This window comes from Talpa occidentalis, unplaced genomic scaffold, assembly GCF_014898055.3.
Source record: "Talpa occidentalis isolate TD23 unplaced genomic scaffold, MPIMG_talOcc4v2.1 talOcc4.7, whole genome shotgun sequence".
Taxonomy (NCBI): domain Eukaryota; kingdom Metazoa; phylum Chordata; class Mammalia; order Eulipotyphla; family Talpidae; genus Talpa; species Talpa occidentalis.
The window spans coordinates 105,587,219-105,603,736 of NW_023605083.1; the positions used below are offsets into that span (position 1 = coordinate 105,587,219).

The 16,518-nt window shown below is 54.7% G+C and overlaps 1 protein-coding gene across 3 annotated transcripts; it reads left to right on the forward strand.

Moving 5' to 3' along the window:
• Window positions 1-5,158: 5,158 nt before the first annotated feature.
• RASL10B (RAS like family 10 member B) lies at window positions 5,159-13,609 on the forward strand. Of its 3 annotated transcripts, none has more exons than XM_037493781.2 (4): window positions 5,159-5,201; window positions 7,966-8,328; window positions 12,681-12,805; window positions 13,309-13,609. In XM_037493781.2, the coding sequence occupies exons 2-4, from the start codon at window positions 8,113-8,115 to the stop codon at window positions 13,577-13,579; spliced, it is 612 nt and encodes a 203-aa protein (XP_037349678.1). In that variant the 5' UTR covers window positions 5,159-5,201; window positions 7,966-8,112; the 3' UTR covers window positions 13,580-13,609. The 3 variants fall into 3 exon arrangements, with proteins under 3 accessions (XP_037349678.1, XP_037349675.1, XP_054545209.1); XM_037493778.2 differs by having other exon boundaries at window positions 5,167-5,201; window positions 7,588-8,328; XM_054689234.1 differs by lacking the exon at window positions 5,159-5,201 and adding an exon at window positions 5,425-7,753.
• The last annotated feature ends 2,909 nt before the right edge of the window (window positions 13,610-16,518 follow it).

The window sequence follows — 16,518 nt, forward strand, 5'->3', positions numbered from 1 at the left end:
GCGGGGGGGTGGGGTGGGAGGTGGGTACGTGTTGCCCTAAGAATACTTACCATTCTTTTGTTGTTGGGATCTGTATTCTTGGGGAGGGTGGGGGTTGGGGGAAGCTTGACCTTGTGTCTTCGTCAATAAATTCTCATTTACACAAAGTTTGTGATATGTACTTTGTTCCCCATACTGGCTCTCTAGGGCAAAACCAAACTAGCTAGAGACAATAAACACACCGTTGAAACTTTTCTTTCGACTTAACCTGCGTCCCCATCCCTACCGCCAGGGATTTAGCCAGATGAAGCTCAGGTTGACCTGAGGAAGAATCCTATACTGCACTGAGGCTTTGGTAACCAAGCCCCAGATCACTGCCACTGCTGCCGCAGGCGTCGCTCCACAGGCAGGGAGTACTTGCAGGAGCTGATCCATCTTGCCTGGCAGGTCCCCTGCTGGGGCCCCAGGCAGATAGTCCCAGGGACAGAAGGTGCACAGCAGCTGCTCATCGGTTTCCTACTACTCAGGGCCTTTTGGTAATCTCTCAATTTATGAAAGCCTCTCTACCTGTTCCCAAATGGATGGAATTAATGCTGCTTTAAAGCAGGCTTCCCAAGGACTCAAGTCTAGTCACCTGATGGTGTGGGAGGCATGTAGCCCAGGTGTTAAGCAAGAGGGTCCCACTGCGGGGTTCTAACCACCTTCTGAAGTCTCTCTCAGCCTGGACCGGGGGAAAGCAACTGAGAGATCCAACTGCAACGTGCCCCGAATCGCCCCGCTAGGGTGGGTGTGGGTAAAGTGCACCGGGCTTGGCACTTGGGTGCTCAGAATAATAGTTGCTTTTATTACTTGGATGTCCAGATGCCATGAATGAACTAACTGCCTTTGGCAACTAGGATCTTTTTGGTTGTCTCCATGTTGCTGTGCTGCAGTTAGTCCAGACTTTAATAGGAATAACACTGGGAGGCGTGGAGTCTGGGTGGTCTTTGTTGAGGTTCAGGGACAAAGGTGAAGAGCGGCGAGCCTCACTGAGATCTGAGTTTGACAGCTAATGTCAGTTTAGCAAAGAAAATCCTTACTAGGAAATCTCTCAACTCTTGGGTGTACATTAATGTCCGCTAAGAGCTTTCAAAAAAGGCTAATGATTCTGCTCAGCCAGTCTGGGGTGGGGCCTGGGGAACCTGCAATTTAAAAACTCAATGAGTGTTTGTAATGCGTATACTACGGTTTTAAAAATCAAACTGCCCCATTTGCCCACCTACCTCTCCACAGTAATCCTCACGTTATTGTGGTAGTTAAAAAATGGTAAAGCACTTTCATGGACATGATTCCCGCCCATCCTGTGAACTGAGCAGTGGCGCATTAGCCCTGTTTTTCAGGTGAGATGTGGCAAAGCCACTCTTCTGACTCGGTCTGTGTCTTCCCCTTCCTTTCCACGCAAAGTTCTGTAAGAGGCCCTCCCTGGCTGTGCACACTGCCGGGCCAATAACCGACCTTGGTAAGCCCCCAAGATACTCCCAGCCGAGGTTGCACGGCCCTCTTGTACTTCCCAGAAAAGCATCTAGGAAATAGAGCTCAGGGACATTGTTTCTGAGACCAGAAAACAGCTGAGGACTCCCAGGTTGGAGCCTTCCTACTCCCACCTCATGCATTGATGCTTTTTCTGATTTTGCCTGGACCCAGATTTCTTTTTCCCTGCCACCCCCAGCTCCAGGAGGCAAGAGCCTGTTTATTTTAATACCTGGTGTGGCACTTGGGAAAGATCACACCTCCCCCGTTGTTACCCATTTCTATCTCCTGAACACTAATCCTAGAATCCCAACCAGCCCCCAGACATGTTATTAGCAACAAGGATGTTTCTTGAAAAGTTTCCGAGTTGGCTCAAAACTTGCCATCAGTTTCTCATTTAGCTTTTGCCCTGCCGTTCTTGATGCTGCCAACAGGAGAAGGCTAATTTGGGGGCTGGTTAGACCCAGATGGTCTTAACTTCCAAAAGTATCATTCTGAGGCATAACTGCCCCAACATTGCTTCTGAAAGAACTCTTCTCACAGGCCGGGCGCTGCCACTAGGTGGGAGGCAGTCAGATCTCAGATCTAGCCTCTGGCTTACCTTTCATTGTTTCCTTCATTCTCCGCTTATGGTCGGAGGCCCTGGGATCTGACCAGCAGCCTCTGGGGTCCTCAGCTGTGACGGAGCAGAATGTTCTTGATCCTTTCTGTCCCACTCCACCACATCTGGGCCTCACAGGCTGCAGGAGGGCCCACATGTCTACTCCCTAAACTCAGCTTGCGGCTCAGCCATCAGGCGCCCTCTGCTGAACCACAGCCATGTGAGGCTCAAGGTCAGGCAGACCTAGAACAAGCCTCTCCCAACTTTTTCACCAAGGCCATATCAATGATAGACAGTGAATAGACTCTTGGAGTATATGTTCTTAACCAAAAGTGACTCTCAGCAAATCAAAATGGCTTAAGGGAATCTTAAATTTAGGCAGTTTTTCAGTGTTATGGCTATTTGGTTTTTATATAAAAATAATGCTTTAAATGACCTACCACTGAAGGCCAGTATGAAATTTAATGATTAACCTGTGACTGTGTTCCTCCAGTACAACTAAGTTGAGGCTGAGAAGCCTGTTCCAAGGTATGAGGGTGAGCATGTGCTATTTCTTTTTTTTTTTTTTTTTTTAAGATTTTATGTATTTATACAAGCACTAGGTACAGTCAGAATCAGGGGAGGGTGAGAGGATTCACCAGAGCCAGAGCAGGGAGCAGAACAGGCAGACTGACGAAATACACTGCTGAGGGGAGCAGCGGGCAGCAGCAGGAGAGGACTACCATGCCATGTGGGACCCTAGCCAGCAGCGGGGGATCAAACCCGTGCTTCAGAGGCTGCGGGCAGATTCGCAGCCCAGCGATTAACCGCTGCGCCACCAAGGGAGGCCCACATGTGCTATTTCTTATCTCTAGTCCACCTTGGGCTGAAACAGAACCAGAATGGAGAGTCATGCCTGGAGTAACAGACATAAAGCAGGGACCCTTCAGTAGAGTAAGAATTAAAGATTTTCAGATGGAGGCAGTATAGTGCCTTGGACCATTTAGTCACGGCAGGAGGCTCTTGGCCACCCCATTGTAACCCCATGGGATCAGTAAATCTGATTTCTCCCCCCAGAGGAAACTCACCTTGGCCATACATTAGCTTCCAGCTACTCTCCTGGCCCTTCTCATACCCTTACCCCCTGGGAGTCCACCTAAAATAAAGGGAACCTCTCCTGAGGTTGCGGTAAGCCTCCTCTAAGAATGGCTGTGTGTCTAAAAAAGGCATGAAAAAGTAAAGGTCACATTTTGAAACTTCACAACAAGCTGGGCACCACATTATGGATTTTACTCACCGTAGCTCATTTATGCCCTGGGGACATAAGATCACATGTCCATTTTACAAATAAGGCAACAGGATGTGGAGAGTTCAAGTCATTTGCCTTCAGTCACAGAGTACCCTTCAGTCACCCAGCACGTGGTGGCCAGGGTTTAAATCCAGATCTGCCTGATTCCGAAGCCCAGACCCCATAATCACTGTGCGTTTGGTCTGGGCAGGAGAGGGAGGGGGAGCAATTGGGAAAGTGCCCAAAACACGGAGCACAAGGGAGGAGGAAAGCTAGGTTTGTGAAGTAGCCGAGCCCAGCAGCCCACAAAGAGAGGCCAGCCCACAAAGATCGAGGAGTAGATTGGGGGGGGGGTGGGTGCTGCATCTCAGTAAAAGCACTTGAGGGAACCCTCCTGGCTTCCTCTTCCCCCCACCCCCTTTCAGGCCAGCCCTGCAGGCATCTAAAATGCCCCTCTGACCAAGTTGCTGTCTGCTTCAAAATTCTTCAGTGCATTCCTAGGCAGCACAGGGCCAGTTCCAAACTCCCAGTTCCAAACTCCTTACTTTGGCAACCAAGGCCTTTGGGACTCGCCTCAGCCAACCTGTTGATCTCCAATTCTTCCAGTCCCCTCAAGCCTCTGTAGTGGACCCCAACTTCTCCTGCCTATAAGCCCACCTCTCCCACAGTCCCCAGCCCCCCCCCCCACTCCAGTTCTTTCTAGGTTCCTTCCTTGAAAGTTCCCTTCTCTGAATCCTCCACTGACTGTTTTTGGCCCATGCCTCTGCCCTCCCTAGGACCTTGACCTTGCCGCAGCACGCCTGAGCTCTGCACATCTGCTTCGGCTTCCCCCACTGCACTGAGCAACATGCCTCGTTCTCAGGGCCTGTCCAGCTAAAGACTCCCAACTTTTGCATTCCACATTTTGCACTTAAGTTACTCAGCCCTAGCTATCTCATCTGAAATAGAATCTACCTCAGAATTGTAAGGATTAAGCTTGAGGATGCCGGCAAAGATCAGCACGTTGTCCCATAGTCCACGCTCAAAAAAAAAAAAAAAAAATGTTAGCAGAGATAATGAATGATATTATGACTTATTTTCAAATAAATACGCGGGGGTTCTGAACTCTTGGCAGTTGCTGGTAGTTTCCGCGTCCACCAAAGGAGTTGGGAGAAGTAGTTTTCGCGTTGTGAAGGTCATTAGTTGGCAGGAACCAGCTCCGCTTTGCAAGAGCAGGTCAGCCTTCCGCGGCCGCGCGCGAGGCGAGGCCACCCGGCCGCTCCCCGGAGGCGGAGGGCGGCTGGGCGCGCCGAGGGCATCCCCCTCCCGCGCCCTTCCCTCCCCAGGAGCCGTCGCACTGGGCTGGGAGGACCAGGGGAGAGACCCAGAGGGGAGTTGGGGTGTCCGTGGGGCTAGGGATATAGAGTGAAGCAAAGGTTTTCGGGCCCCTCCGTTCCTTCCCCCCCACTCCAGGTGGGCGCTGAAGGCCCGGCGGGGAGCCAGGAGGAGAGCGAAGGTCGAGGCTGGCGAGGAAAGCAGCGCAGGGCCGCCCGAGGACATGGCGGGCTCAGGGACCCAGCGGAACGCCCGTCCGGGCACCCCCCCCCCCAGCTTTCCCGCACTGCTCCCTCCCTCCCCGGCGAGCGGGCGGCCGCTCCAGAGGCGAGCAGGGCTGGAGGCTCCTACCCCCGCCGCCGCCCGCACCTGTCCCCCGCGCCGCCCCTGAGCCCGCCCCGACTGGGCAGCCGGGGGCGCCCCCACCTCTCTCCCCCGGGCCGGGGAGCCGGGGGACAGCGCCGGAGCCCGGGGGGAGCGCGGCCCCGCCGGCCGGCCGGCCAGGGTTGGGGGCAGCTAGGACGGCCCCGGGTAAGCGGCGTGAGGCGGGGAGCGGGCGGGGCCGGGGCAGGGGTGGCGGGGAGAGGGGGTGCGGGTGGGGGGCAGGGCGAAGAGGGAGGAGGGGGCCAACTGGGTGGCGGGGAAGCGGCGCGGGGCAGCCACGTGAGAACTGGAGCGGGGTTGGGGGCGGGGTGGGGGGGCTGCCTTGCGAGGTGCTGGACGCGAGAGCAGGAGCGCAGGCCGGGCCCCGGCGTCTCACCCCCCACCCCCAAACTCCTACCAATCAGGTCATGGGGAGACCAGCATCTTCCGACGCCCCCACCCACCCACTCCCACATGAAGGTGGCGAGGACAGACAGCAGGCAGGCGTGTGACTCGGCCCACGAGACAGCCGAGCCCCATCCCTCAGTCTGGACCAGGGCTCAGGTGTCCAGGCTGAGGGGAGGGGACAAGAAGCAGACTTTGGCCCCGGTCTGTGTCCCCAGTCTCTTGCCAGACGCTGTCTGCAGACTCACTGCAGAGCGCAGGCCTTGGGGAGAGAGTGCTTAGGGGGTGGGCCCTGCTTCTTGAGACAGCTCCCTTCCACCCCCACCCAGCCAGGGATGTTGGATTAATCAACACTTAAACCCCGGCCCCTGCCTGAGAAGAGGGAGCAGGCACCAACCCCTCCGAGTCAGGGACAGGGCCACACTTGGGCCTTGTGGGTTCCAATAGGCTGTCCCCAGACTAGGGGCCTCTCTGGCACCCCCTCCCTGGCTCCAGCACTGTGCTAGGCTTTTATTTCCCTGCTCTTCCCCAGAAGGGCTTGGCTTCTGGGCGGGAAGTGTGATGTCCAGGAGAATGTGTAGATAGGTACGTCCTAGATGCCTCTAAGTCGCCACACCTGGAGAGAGTCGGGGACTTGTCTAGCAATCTTGCCCTCATTTTCTCCCCTAGGATGCCCCTTCCCCACCTGCTTGCGTTGGTTATGTAATTAACCCAGTGGATGCCCGCTGCCAAGCTGACAATGTCCAGGGATGCCCGAGGGGCTCAGGGTCTGGAGGGATTTATGGGGAAGAGGTCCTGGTTCTTGCCCCAGTTGGAAGCCCATAGAAGTAGATAAACACCTGTTGGGGAAAGGACACTGCTTGAGGCAGAAGAAATCAGGGTCTTGTGTTAGTGGAGAGCTCAGTTGACTATGACTCAGTTCCCTGAGTATCTGGTTTTAGCTTTAACTTTCAATAAAATGGGCAGATTCACACACACTTGAACTCGCTATAGACCTGTGAGCAACTGCACAGCGGCTAGTGACCCAGCCCAAGATTGCCAGGAGGCTTCACTGAGATCATGGAAGAATCATAGGTGAATGACGGCCACTATATACCGGGCACCCACTCAGTGCTAGCACTGAGCTTTATGTGCGTAACTTTGCAACACCCTTTGAAGTTTCTTGCCCAAGTCGCACTTTAGGTGGCAGAACTGGGAATCCAACCCTGGTGGGTGAGTCTCACTCCAAATCCTGCCGTTTATTTAGTATGCTGTATATGCACAGTATAGGTGTATGTCCAGTGGATTGGACACTCTGAACCGGGACACGCTGGGGCACATGTGAACTGTGCACACGTGGAGAGAGCATGCATGCACACACATGGGGATGCATGGCCCTGTGGGAGTCCAGTCAAGCCCTTTGCCCTGGACCCATTTAGCAGACACTGGTGTCATCCTCCTGCAAACAGTCCCCGGATAAGAGGTCTCAGGCTTGTACCAGCTTCTCGGGTCACCATCCCCAACAGAAGAGAAGGCACCTAGCTAAGAGATGTAATGTATTTAGATTTTTTTCTCAGAAATAGGGGCTGTTCACCCCATTTTAGATATGAGGCAAGTGTGGCTCAGATCGGGCAGGTGATTTGCCCACTGAAGAAACATCAGGGCTGGGCTCTCTCCCAGAGCTCTGAGGCCACTGACACTGAGCAGGCAAGGAACTCGTGAACCCATAGCAAGATTCTGCCTGCTCTGCACCCAGCCCTCTGGGCACCAGAGGATGCAGGGACTCAGACACAGCCCTGTGGGCACTCAGCCGCTAGAATTACTATACTTGGAAGCTGGAGAAAGATGAACTGCTGTTCCCATCAGTGTGACTTTGGGCACACTTCATATTCCTGAGGCTTCTGGCTAAAGTGGGGATACCTCTCCTTCAGGGTGTTGTGCTAAGGGTAGCCGCATGGGCATGCTAACTTAGAGTAAGTGATCAACAGGTGTTGCATTCCGGAGCCGAAGGGATTAATTGAGGGGCATTTAGAAATGGGGGGAGGGCATTTTTGGTCCTGGTGACTGGAGGCTTCAATTCGCTGTCAGGGTGCTGGCAGGCACCTCGTGGCAGCCAGGGACATGAAACGTCCTGCAGTGCTCAGACATTCCTGCCCAATTTTCTTTCCAGGAAATGCCAGAGCGCCTCTGCTGAGATACTGGCCTAGTCTCATCCCTCAACACCGAGACTCTAGGAGTTGCGGTCTTGTCCTGGGCTCCGTGGGAAGGCTGCGGTTGGAGCTTTTTCCACCCTGCCCTGCAGCCTGCCGTGGCTTGGGAGTCAGACCTGGCCAAAAGTCAGGTCACAGTATAAGTCAGGAAAGATGGCTTCCCACTGGTAGGGATAGACTGGGGGAAAACGGAGAGTTTGGGGCGGATCGCATAGGGGTTCTGGGAAAGGAAAGGCATTCCAAACAGCACTACCAGTTCAGCAAATCCCCCCAGGTGGAAAAGTGTGGGACATGTCCTGGAATAACCAGCTCACCAAACCCATCTCTTGTCTCCACAGTCCAGGTGGAGGCCACAGAGGGCCCAGGGCAAGCAGGGGCAGCAATGGTTGGTCCTGACGGTGGCTGAGCCCCCAGCCCCTGGAATATGCAGCCCGGGGGTGCCCCAGGCAGCGGTGAGGACGAGGTGGCGGAGCGGGGCGGGAGGCATGGTCTCCACCTACCGGGTGGCCGTGCTGGGGGCGCGAGGCGTGGGCAAGAGTGCCATCGTGCGCCAGTTCCTGTACAACGAGTTCAGCGAGGTCTGCGTGCCCACCACCGCCCGCCGCCTCTACCTGCCTGCTGTCGTCATGAACGGCCACGTGCACGACCTCCAGATCCTCGACTTCCCGCCCATCAGCGCCTTCCCTGTCAACACGCTCCAGGTAGGGAGGCAGTGGGGCGGTAGGGGAGTGGGGGGTGAAGGAGAGGCTGATCTTCAACCCTCTCCAGCCCCTAGCCCTATTCCAAGCCCCTGTGCTAGCCTTGAGAGCTCTGCGCTGCACTATGGGAAATCCTGCTTTGAGTCATACCTGGATTCCCATTCATTTGTGCTGTAGTTTATCCAGTAAATATTTGATGAACATTTGTATGCCGGGCTCATGATGGGCACTGGGGCAGAATGGTGCTTGCTTGAAACAGATGTGCAATTTGCTCTCAAGGAACCCAGTGTCAGGTGAGAAGACAAACAGGCAATTGCTACATGGTGTAAGTGTGGTGGAGGGGGAGCAGGTTGCTAAGGCAGCCCTAAGGGGACATCTCGCCTGCTCTGAGGTGTGTGAGTGGAGGGGGCCACCAGAGGCCACGTCTCAACTAAGTAGGATCAGGGCAGGTAGGAGGCAGTGGAGAGAAAGGCAGGTTAATATTCTGAACCTACTCTCTCTGGTGAATCCTCTCTCACACACTCCGCCACCCCGTCCCCCCGCACCTCTGGCTTACACCCCAGTTCTTGTATACATAAATAAATAAATCTTTAAAAAAAATCCTTTTAATATTCTGAACCTGCCATGGTCTCAGCCCCCTTTCTATATCCTCTGTAGAAGGGGCTGTGGAAGAAAAGGCTGTGACCTGGGCAGGTGTGTCCTTACTCTGGAGACCCCAGTCAAGTCTCCTAACCAAGGGTCTTGGCTCTCAGGTGATGCTCTGCCCTCAACCTCAGACTGGCCCTCTGGGCACTCCCCCCGCAGGATTTGGATTCAGATGCCCCAGCTCTGTGACTTACGGTGCTCATTTCCACCCCCAGACCCACTGCGCAGGGACCGAGGCCTTCTTCCCCCTCCATACCTCAGGCTTGAGAGGGATCCTGTAAGTGGGGAGGCTGAGCTCTAAGAGACATTTGCTCACCAAAGGAGGCTTTGAACACAGTGTTCAGAGGCTTCTCCATGAAGGTCAGGTGCAGTGCGGGAGACCCAAAGGCAGGGGCTATGGCTGGGGCAGTTCTAGTTACAAATACAATCTGGGGCTGGGCAGGGATTCAGGCTCAGCAGTGTGTTACCAACTCGTGCCAGTGTGCCAGCAACGCTCCTCTCTCCCATTCCAGGCAGGGGGTGAGGTCAGCACCAAAGACAAAAGCCCGATCCTCACACCCACCCACCCCTTGGAAACAGCGAGACTTGAACCAATCACTGTGTTGAGTGTAGGGCCAGAGCCTTCGAGTTCTCTTCCAGGGGGACATGATCAGTGGCATAAGTGGCTCAGAGTTTGCGCCAAGCCTGCACACTGAGGCCCCAAAATACACGTTTTGCTCTGTATTTATTTTGAATTTCAATTCAATTCAGACTTTGTCAAAAGGCACACCTGGAGAAATCTCGGTGTTCCCCACCCCCTTCACCCCATGCCGGCTCCACTCTCCATAACCCTTCTCCTTGCTTTTATCGTATTTCCAATGTTCCTTCACACAAATAAGAAAATGTAATCTTACTCCACCCACATCCTACATTATTAAACGAAAACACTCTCCTGCACCTTGAGCTTTTTTTTGTTTTGTTTTGTTTTTTGTTTGTTTTGACTTTATAACCTAGAGATGTTTCCAGGTCAGTATCTAGAGATCTTCATTCATCCCTCAAGGCTCATAGTAGTCCATTTGGAGAGATTTACCATGGAGTCCCCCCTTCTTGAATAAATGACTTGTTTCCAATCTTTTGCAATTTAAGACAAGGCCATAATGAATAGCCTTATACATAGTCTTTTCATACACAGGGAGGTGTATCTGTAGGATCGATTCCTAGAAACTGCTTTGCTAGGTCAAAAGGTAAATAAAACTGGATTTGGGAGGTGTTACCAGACTCCCCTCCCCTTCTATGAAGCTGCACATTTTGTGTCCCTGTGAAGAGTGTACATCAGCACTGCTTTCCCTAAAGTCTTGCCAGCAAAGCGTATGGGCAACTTTTAGATTTTTAAAAAATCTGACAGATGAGATATGCTAGTCTCCATGTAGTATTTATTTCCATCTCTGATTATGAATGAAGTTGAGCATCATTTCAATGTGTCTAAGGGCCTCTGCATTTCTTTTTCTGGCAGTTTATGCTCTTTGCCCACCTTTCTATAGAATTATTAACCTTCTTATTCCTCACAGACCCTGAGTTCTAGGCTTTCTAGGAATGTCCAATATTTCACTCCTGGAGCACAAGTAAGGGACTTTGAGCAAAGAGATACTAAGAAGGGACTTTGAAAGCCTCGACTCTAAAACCAAGAATCTTGACAGCCACCATTTTTAAGTAAAATACACTTTTTCCCAATGCCAGATGGGAGTGGCATTTCAGAGAAGGAAGCGGTGGTGAGAGGGCATATGCTCACTCACCAAAGGAGTGAGGAGTGAGCAGTAATGCCTGGCTGCCACATCGGTGGCTGAACCTCCCTTTGGCTTCTGAGTCTCTGGAACGTACTCAGTTTTCATTATTCCTTCTCTATCTGGACACTGCCGCGGGATGGTCCTTTACAATTGGAAAGCCTGATTAGAGCAAGCTGGAAGGAAAGCTGAGCTTTCTTGCTCCCTGCCTCCCTTCAATCAGGCGTGAAGGAACCACCCAACCAGTCAGGTGCCTTCCTCCTCTCCCCAGAGAGGAATGGGTGGGAGGCAGCCCTGAGGCCCCTTCCTGGAGGCTGCATGTTGGGGAGAGGTGGAGCTGTCACCCTTGAAGGTTGGCAGCTGTTTCCTCTCCCCTGCAGAGCTGGAAGATGGTAGCAGCCCCTTTGTGCTCTTTCCCCATCCCACCTGCTTCCACTAATCTCCACACCTTGCTCAAGATGGGGGAAGAACCCTGTGCACTGTGGCCCCAAGCTCCCCAGCAGAATGCAACCCTGTCCAGCAGAATGCAACCTTCTCCAGACCCAGAAGATAGTTAATGGTTTCCTCCTGTTTTAGATTTGTCTTCAGCATCCTCCCCCTGCACCAAAGTTAAAACTCAGCACAAAGAAAAGATGCCACATCATCTCCCTGGGGAGCCCCACTGCAGCAGCTTCTAAGCCTTTGAGTGGGAAAGTGCTTTTCTGGAGTCAGACTTAACTCGCCAGCACTGTCACCAATCTTCTCCTCTTTACTCCTCCTCTGAGAGGGAAAACCAGCTGTAGTCCTTCTTCAAGCCTGGCCCCCGCCACAACTCAGCGCATAGATTGATGCAGGAGACAAACCTGTGCCTCCTTAGGTTATACCTGGACCCTCCAGGGAGAAGACCCTAGTTTCCCTTGTCTTTGCAGCCCTATGCCCCTCACCCTCCAACTTCAGGGACCCCTGATTTCCATACACTGGCTGCCTTCACCTACTCTTGCAATTGCCATCTGCTGGCAGGGTAATTAATTAGCTAATTAATCTGTTAAAGCACCTTCTCTTTAGTGCACTCAGCCTTTCCAGGGGGCCTATTCATCTTAAGCTGCAGCTCCTCCCTTAGAATTTGCCAGAGCATTCAGGAACTTCCACCTTCCTGCAGCTGCCCTGGAGCACTGCTCCACATCAGCCCCCATTATGTACCCCTTCTCAATCTTTTTCTCATCAGGTCTCCTTTCAACCCTGAGGGCACGGTGGGGCCTAAAGAAGGGCATATCAGGTACCCCCTATAAGGGCAGTGTTACAGGCAGGAGGTGCATACAGCCAGCCTGCACCAAATGGGGTTCCGACCATGGACAGCTCACCAGTGTAGGTGGTTAGATTAAGGCCAGCATAGTGGGAGACTGTGTTGAGGGAGGAGAAGGAGGAATGTGAAATTGAGGAAAACCTGGCTCCAGCCCTCTCAGGAATTCACAGCAGAAGCGAGGAGCTGGGGACGGAAACAGCTCTAGCTAAGGTATTGATACTGGCACATCAGAAGTTTCTTAGAACACAGGAGATGAAGGTAAAAGTTCCCTGCTTGCAGGAAGGCATTGGAGCTGAGCCTTGGAAGAGAATTTCAGCAGATCCAATAACTAGATCAGGGCTAGGCTTTTGGAGGTACTTAATAAATACACTGTTGAACAAAGGACCGGGTGGATGGACCAAATGAGACAAGGCAGATGTCAGCTCCAGACAGTGCAATGACCCTGCAGGCCAGACAGTGTGACCTGCCCTATTCTGGCCCAGGGTGGGAAAGCTGCAGCACGGACCTCCCCCATTCTCCCCTGGACCTGGTCTCCTGGGGATGCGTGGCAGGCTTGGGGAGCAGTAGCAGGTAAGAGTGCTGCCAGCCTGTGGTTGGAGGTGGTTAGGGGCAAGCAGAGCCCTTCAAGCTTCTCTGACCTTGGCCCTGGGGGTCGGGGGATGTTGCAGGAATGGGCAGACACCTGCTGCAGGGGACTCCGGAGCGTCCACGCCTACATCTTGGTCTACGACATCTGCTGCTTTGACAGCTTTGAGTACGTCAAGACCATCCGCCAGCAGATCCTAGAGACCAGGTGAGGGGCAGTGGGGGCACAGTATATTGCACCTCAGTGGGCATCCCATTGCTATCCAGTTCCCATGAAAAGGGTACAGTGGTGGAATAGAGGTGAAGGACCCTCAGGATCCACACATACACTCCAGCAGGCCCACACCCACCACACTTTCCTGCTCCGCTTTCTCTTAACTCTGTGTGCATGCCTTACCAGAGGGTGGCTAGTCTCGCGCAGTGGTGAGAGCAGGGATTCTGGGGACAAGACTGCCAGAGCCGCTGGACAGCATGACTTTAGGCCAGTTAACATGTAAATCTAACTGGCCAACGTTCCTCATTTGTCAAGCTGGGTCACAATAGTACCCACCTCTTATCACTTATGACAGTAAGAGAATATCAAGTACCCCAAGGGCCTAGTGCCTCTCCTGGAACACAGGTAGGGGGTAGGGGTCCAGGCACAGCCTGCCCCTCCTGAAGTCCAGCGGCCGCGAGGCGGTGCAGCTCTGAGATTCCCACCTCGCCCCGCAGGGTGATCGGCACCTCAGAGACGCCCATCATCATCGTGGGCAACAAGCGGGACCTGCAGCGCGGACGCGTGATTCCGCGCTGGAACGTGTCACACCTGGTGCGCAAGACCTGGAAGTGCGGCTACGTGGAGTGCTCGGCCAAGTACAACTGGCACATCCTGCTGCTCTTCAGCGAGCTGCTCAAGAGCGTCGGCTGCGCTCGCTGCAAGCACGTGCACGCCGCCCTGCGCTTCCAGGGCGCGCTGCGCCGCAACCGCTGCGCCATCATGTGACGCCGCCCCGCGGGCTGCACCCCCAGAGGCCCGGGCGGGGCGCCTTCCCCACGGGACTGAGGGGCGGGATCGGCGGGAACTCACCCTGGGGGGCCGGGCCTGAGGCGCCCCCGCAGCCACGCGCCCCCCGCGACTGCCCAGGCCGCCCTCTCCCGCGCGGGGCTCCCCGGGGCGGCGCCACAGCCTTGGAGGATTGGGGGGTGCGCGTGTGGAAAAGGGCGGGGGTGGGGAGGTGCTGCCTTGGCCGGACCCCATCCATCTTCTCCTGAGAGTGTGTCAGTCACTGCCCCGCGTCCTCCGTTCCATTGTCTGTCTGCCAAACAAGCGTCCGTCGGTCCTTAGCCATCTTACCCCGCCTGTCCTCTCTGCGCCCTGCCCTCCGCCTCCAGCTCCGTTCACAGGGCTCTCTCCCCGCCCCGTCCCTTGTCGCAGATCCTGGCGGCTTCTCTGCGAGGCCAGCCCTCTGACCGGCAGCATCCCTGGCACAGGGCCGAGAGGTGCGGGTGCCCCGAGGACCACAGCCGGGGTCTGAGGGTTGAGGTCCCAGATCAGCCAGGGGGAGAAGACTGAGCTCTCCCCCTTTCAGGGAGACCTCCCCGCCCAGCAGACCCCAGAGACACAACAACCTACCTTCCAGCCTTAACTCTGACTGTCTGTCCCTGCTGGGTGCCCCTTAACCCCTTCCTAGCCCCAAAGCCAGATCATCCACTGGATTAAAACTTTTTTTTTTTTTTTGACAGTGTGGAGAGGGAACCCCCCAAAGGATAGATTTATTTCCATGGTGACAGGTTCCGGTCCTCTATTCCCTCTTGTATTGGGTGGTCTGCCAGATTGGGGGATGTTGGGTTTGGGGTCTGGTGTGGGGGGAGGGTGGTGCCCAGGGGGAGGATCTCTGTCTCCCCACCCCACCCCAATCTGACTGCCCCAGATGCTACCTGCCTTGAATCTCAGATTACCTTGATTAATCTGGGGGCGGGGCAGAGCCAGACAAATCATTATGAGGACCCCTGTGCTTGGAGGAGACACTCCTGCATCCCCACCTCTAGATGGAGGCCCTCAGGATCTGACACCCCCTCATCCCAACACCAGATGGCCCATGCCCTGATTCACTCCACCCCATTTTCTCTGGCCGCCTGGCCGGGTTTCTACCTCTCGTCACCGGAGCTGATCACTGTCAGTTTTGTACCGATTTAGAAATAACAAAAAATAATGAAGCTACTAGGAGTGGCGTGAGGGATTTCTGGGGGACTTACAGAGAGAGGGAGAAATGGTGTGTGTCCCCTGGCCACGTTCTCCTTGAAGCTGAGCCCTCAGCCCTGGTCTGGTGGGAGGACGACAGGGTCCCTTGTTAGAAGAGGACAGAGCAACCCAGACTAGGCCATTAGGGAGCCCAGTTGGCGATGGAGGGCAGCCCGGGTGAGGGGTGATGGGTAGGGAATTTATCATCCAGACCAGTGTGAGAGGGAATTCATGATTCTCTCTTCTGCCTCCCCAGCTGATTCCCCCCTCCATCCACTGGGGTGAGCACAGCCCTGCAGGACTGCTTGAGCCTTGGGCCGTCCTGTACTCCTGGGATCTAGTCCCTGCTGTGCTGCAGACTTTGGGCAAGTGACCTGCCCTCTCTGAGCCTCCCTCTGAAACAGAGGAAGTGGCTCCCCTTCCCCACACTTCGAGGTGGCTGGGAGGGTAAGGAAGAGGGCCTGCCCCCTGGCTCACCAGGGAGATGGGGTGAGCGATGGCAGCATCTCACTTGCTCCATCACTGTCACCCCCAGTTCTGAGGCACTTGAGGTGGGGTGGGGGCCCCGGGCCTCTGGCTGCCCCTGTGGGAGCCATTGGAATGTACTGCCTGGCTGGCCCCTTACCCACTCCACTGTACCCCAGGTCATTGATTTGGATTCCTTTCACCCCCATTCTGAGTCTCTGTCCTTCTCCTTGCCCCACCCCCCCGGTTTCCCACCACAGGGTCTGGAAGTATGTGTGACGCCCGTTGCGCTGTGATCGGAGTCAGATTAAAAATCAGGGAGTGTTTTCCCTCCTTTCTGTACCAAGGTGTTGGCTCCATTTTTGACAGTAGGAGGGAAGGGGTCCCCTAAAGGGCTGCCTACTGATCCTGGATGTGGAAGGAAGGAAAAGGCAATCATTCGGCCTGCCTTCCAAGCCCAGGTCAACCAGAACTCAACTGCCCACCTGCCTCTGAACCGTTCCTCCAAGTCTTCACAACCCTGTTACTCTGGAAAACTCGTAACTGGACTCAGTGCCGGTTTCTCCTTCTGTGTCTTCTTTCCACAAGTGGCGTTGCCCCTTGGCTATAACTTCGTGCACAGAGATACGTTAACAGTGTTCTCAACTGTCCACTCAGCTCTTGCGTGATGTCAGCTCCCAACCCCCAGAGCAGAGCTTTGAAGCCCTGCGGGAACCTGTTAGGCGGCCAGCTTCCTGTCCATGGTGCTGATGCACGCGCCGCTTCTCAGAGAGGCGGCCTGCCTGGCCAGGTTGCTGAGCTTCAAGAGAGGAAGCCTCTCTGGCTCCCAGGCCCCACTCCCTTTTCTTGCCGTGGGAAAATGTTTGAAGTTACGCCTCCCTGCACCAGCACCGTCCTAGAGTGAGGGGCTCAAGAAGATGGAGGTTTGAGACAGACCCACATATGTTTAATAACTTCTAGGAGTTGTGGACATGGTTAGAGGCCAAGGGTTTGGGGAGCTGTTCTGGAGGAGGACAACAAGATAGGGGGTGGTTCCACGGCTCCTGGAGTTAGAGGTGGAGCAATGGGTTGCTGCTTTGCTCAGCTGAGCAGACTGAGTCCATGTCTGTCTTCTGATCCCCTCCTGACCAAGGCTCTGCATTGAGGGAGGGGTCATCCCTTCTGTCCCTGCAGCTGGGAGTCCAATGGCTACATAGGCATTTTTCTCCCTCCCCCCACAGTCACAGACTTGGGGG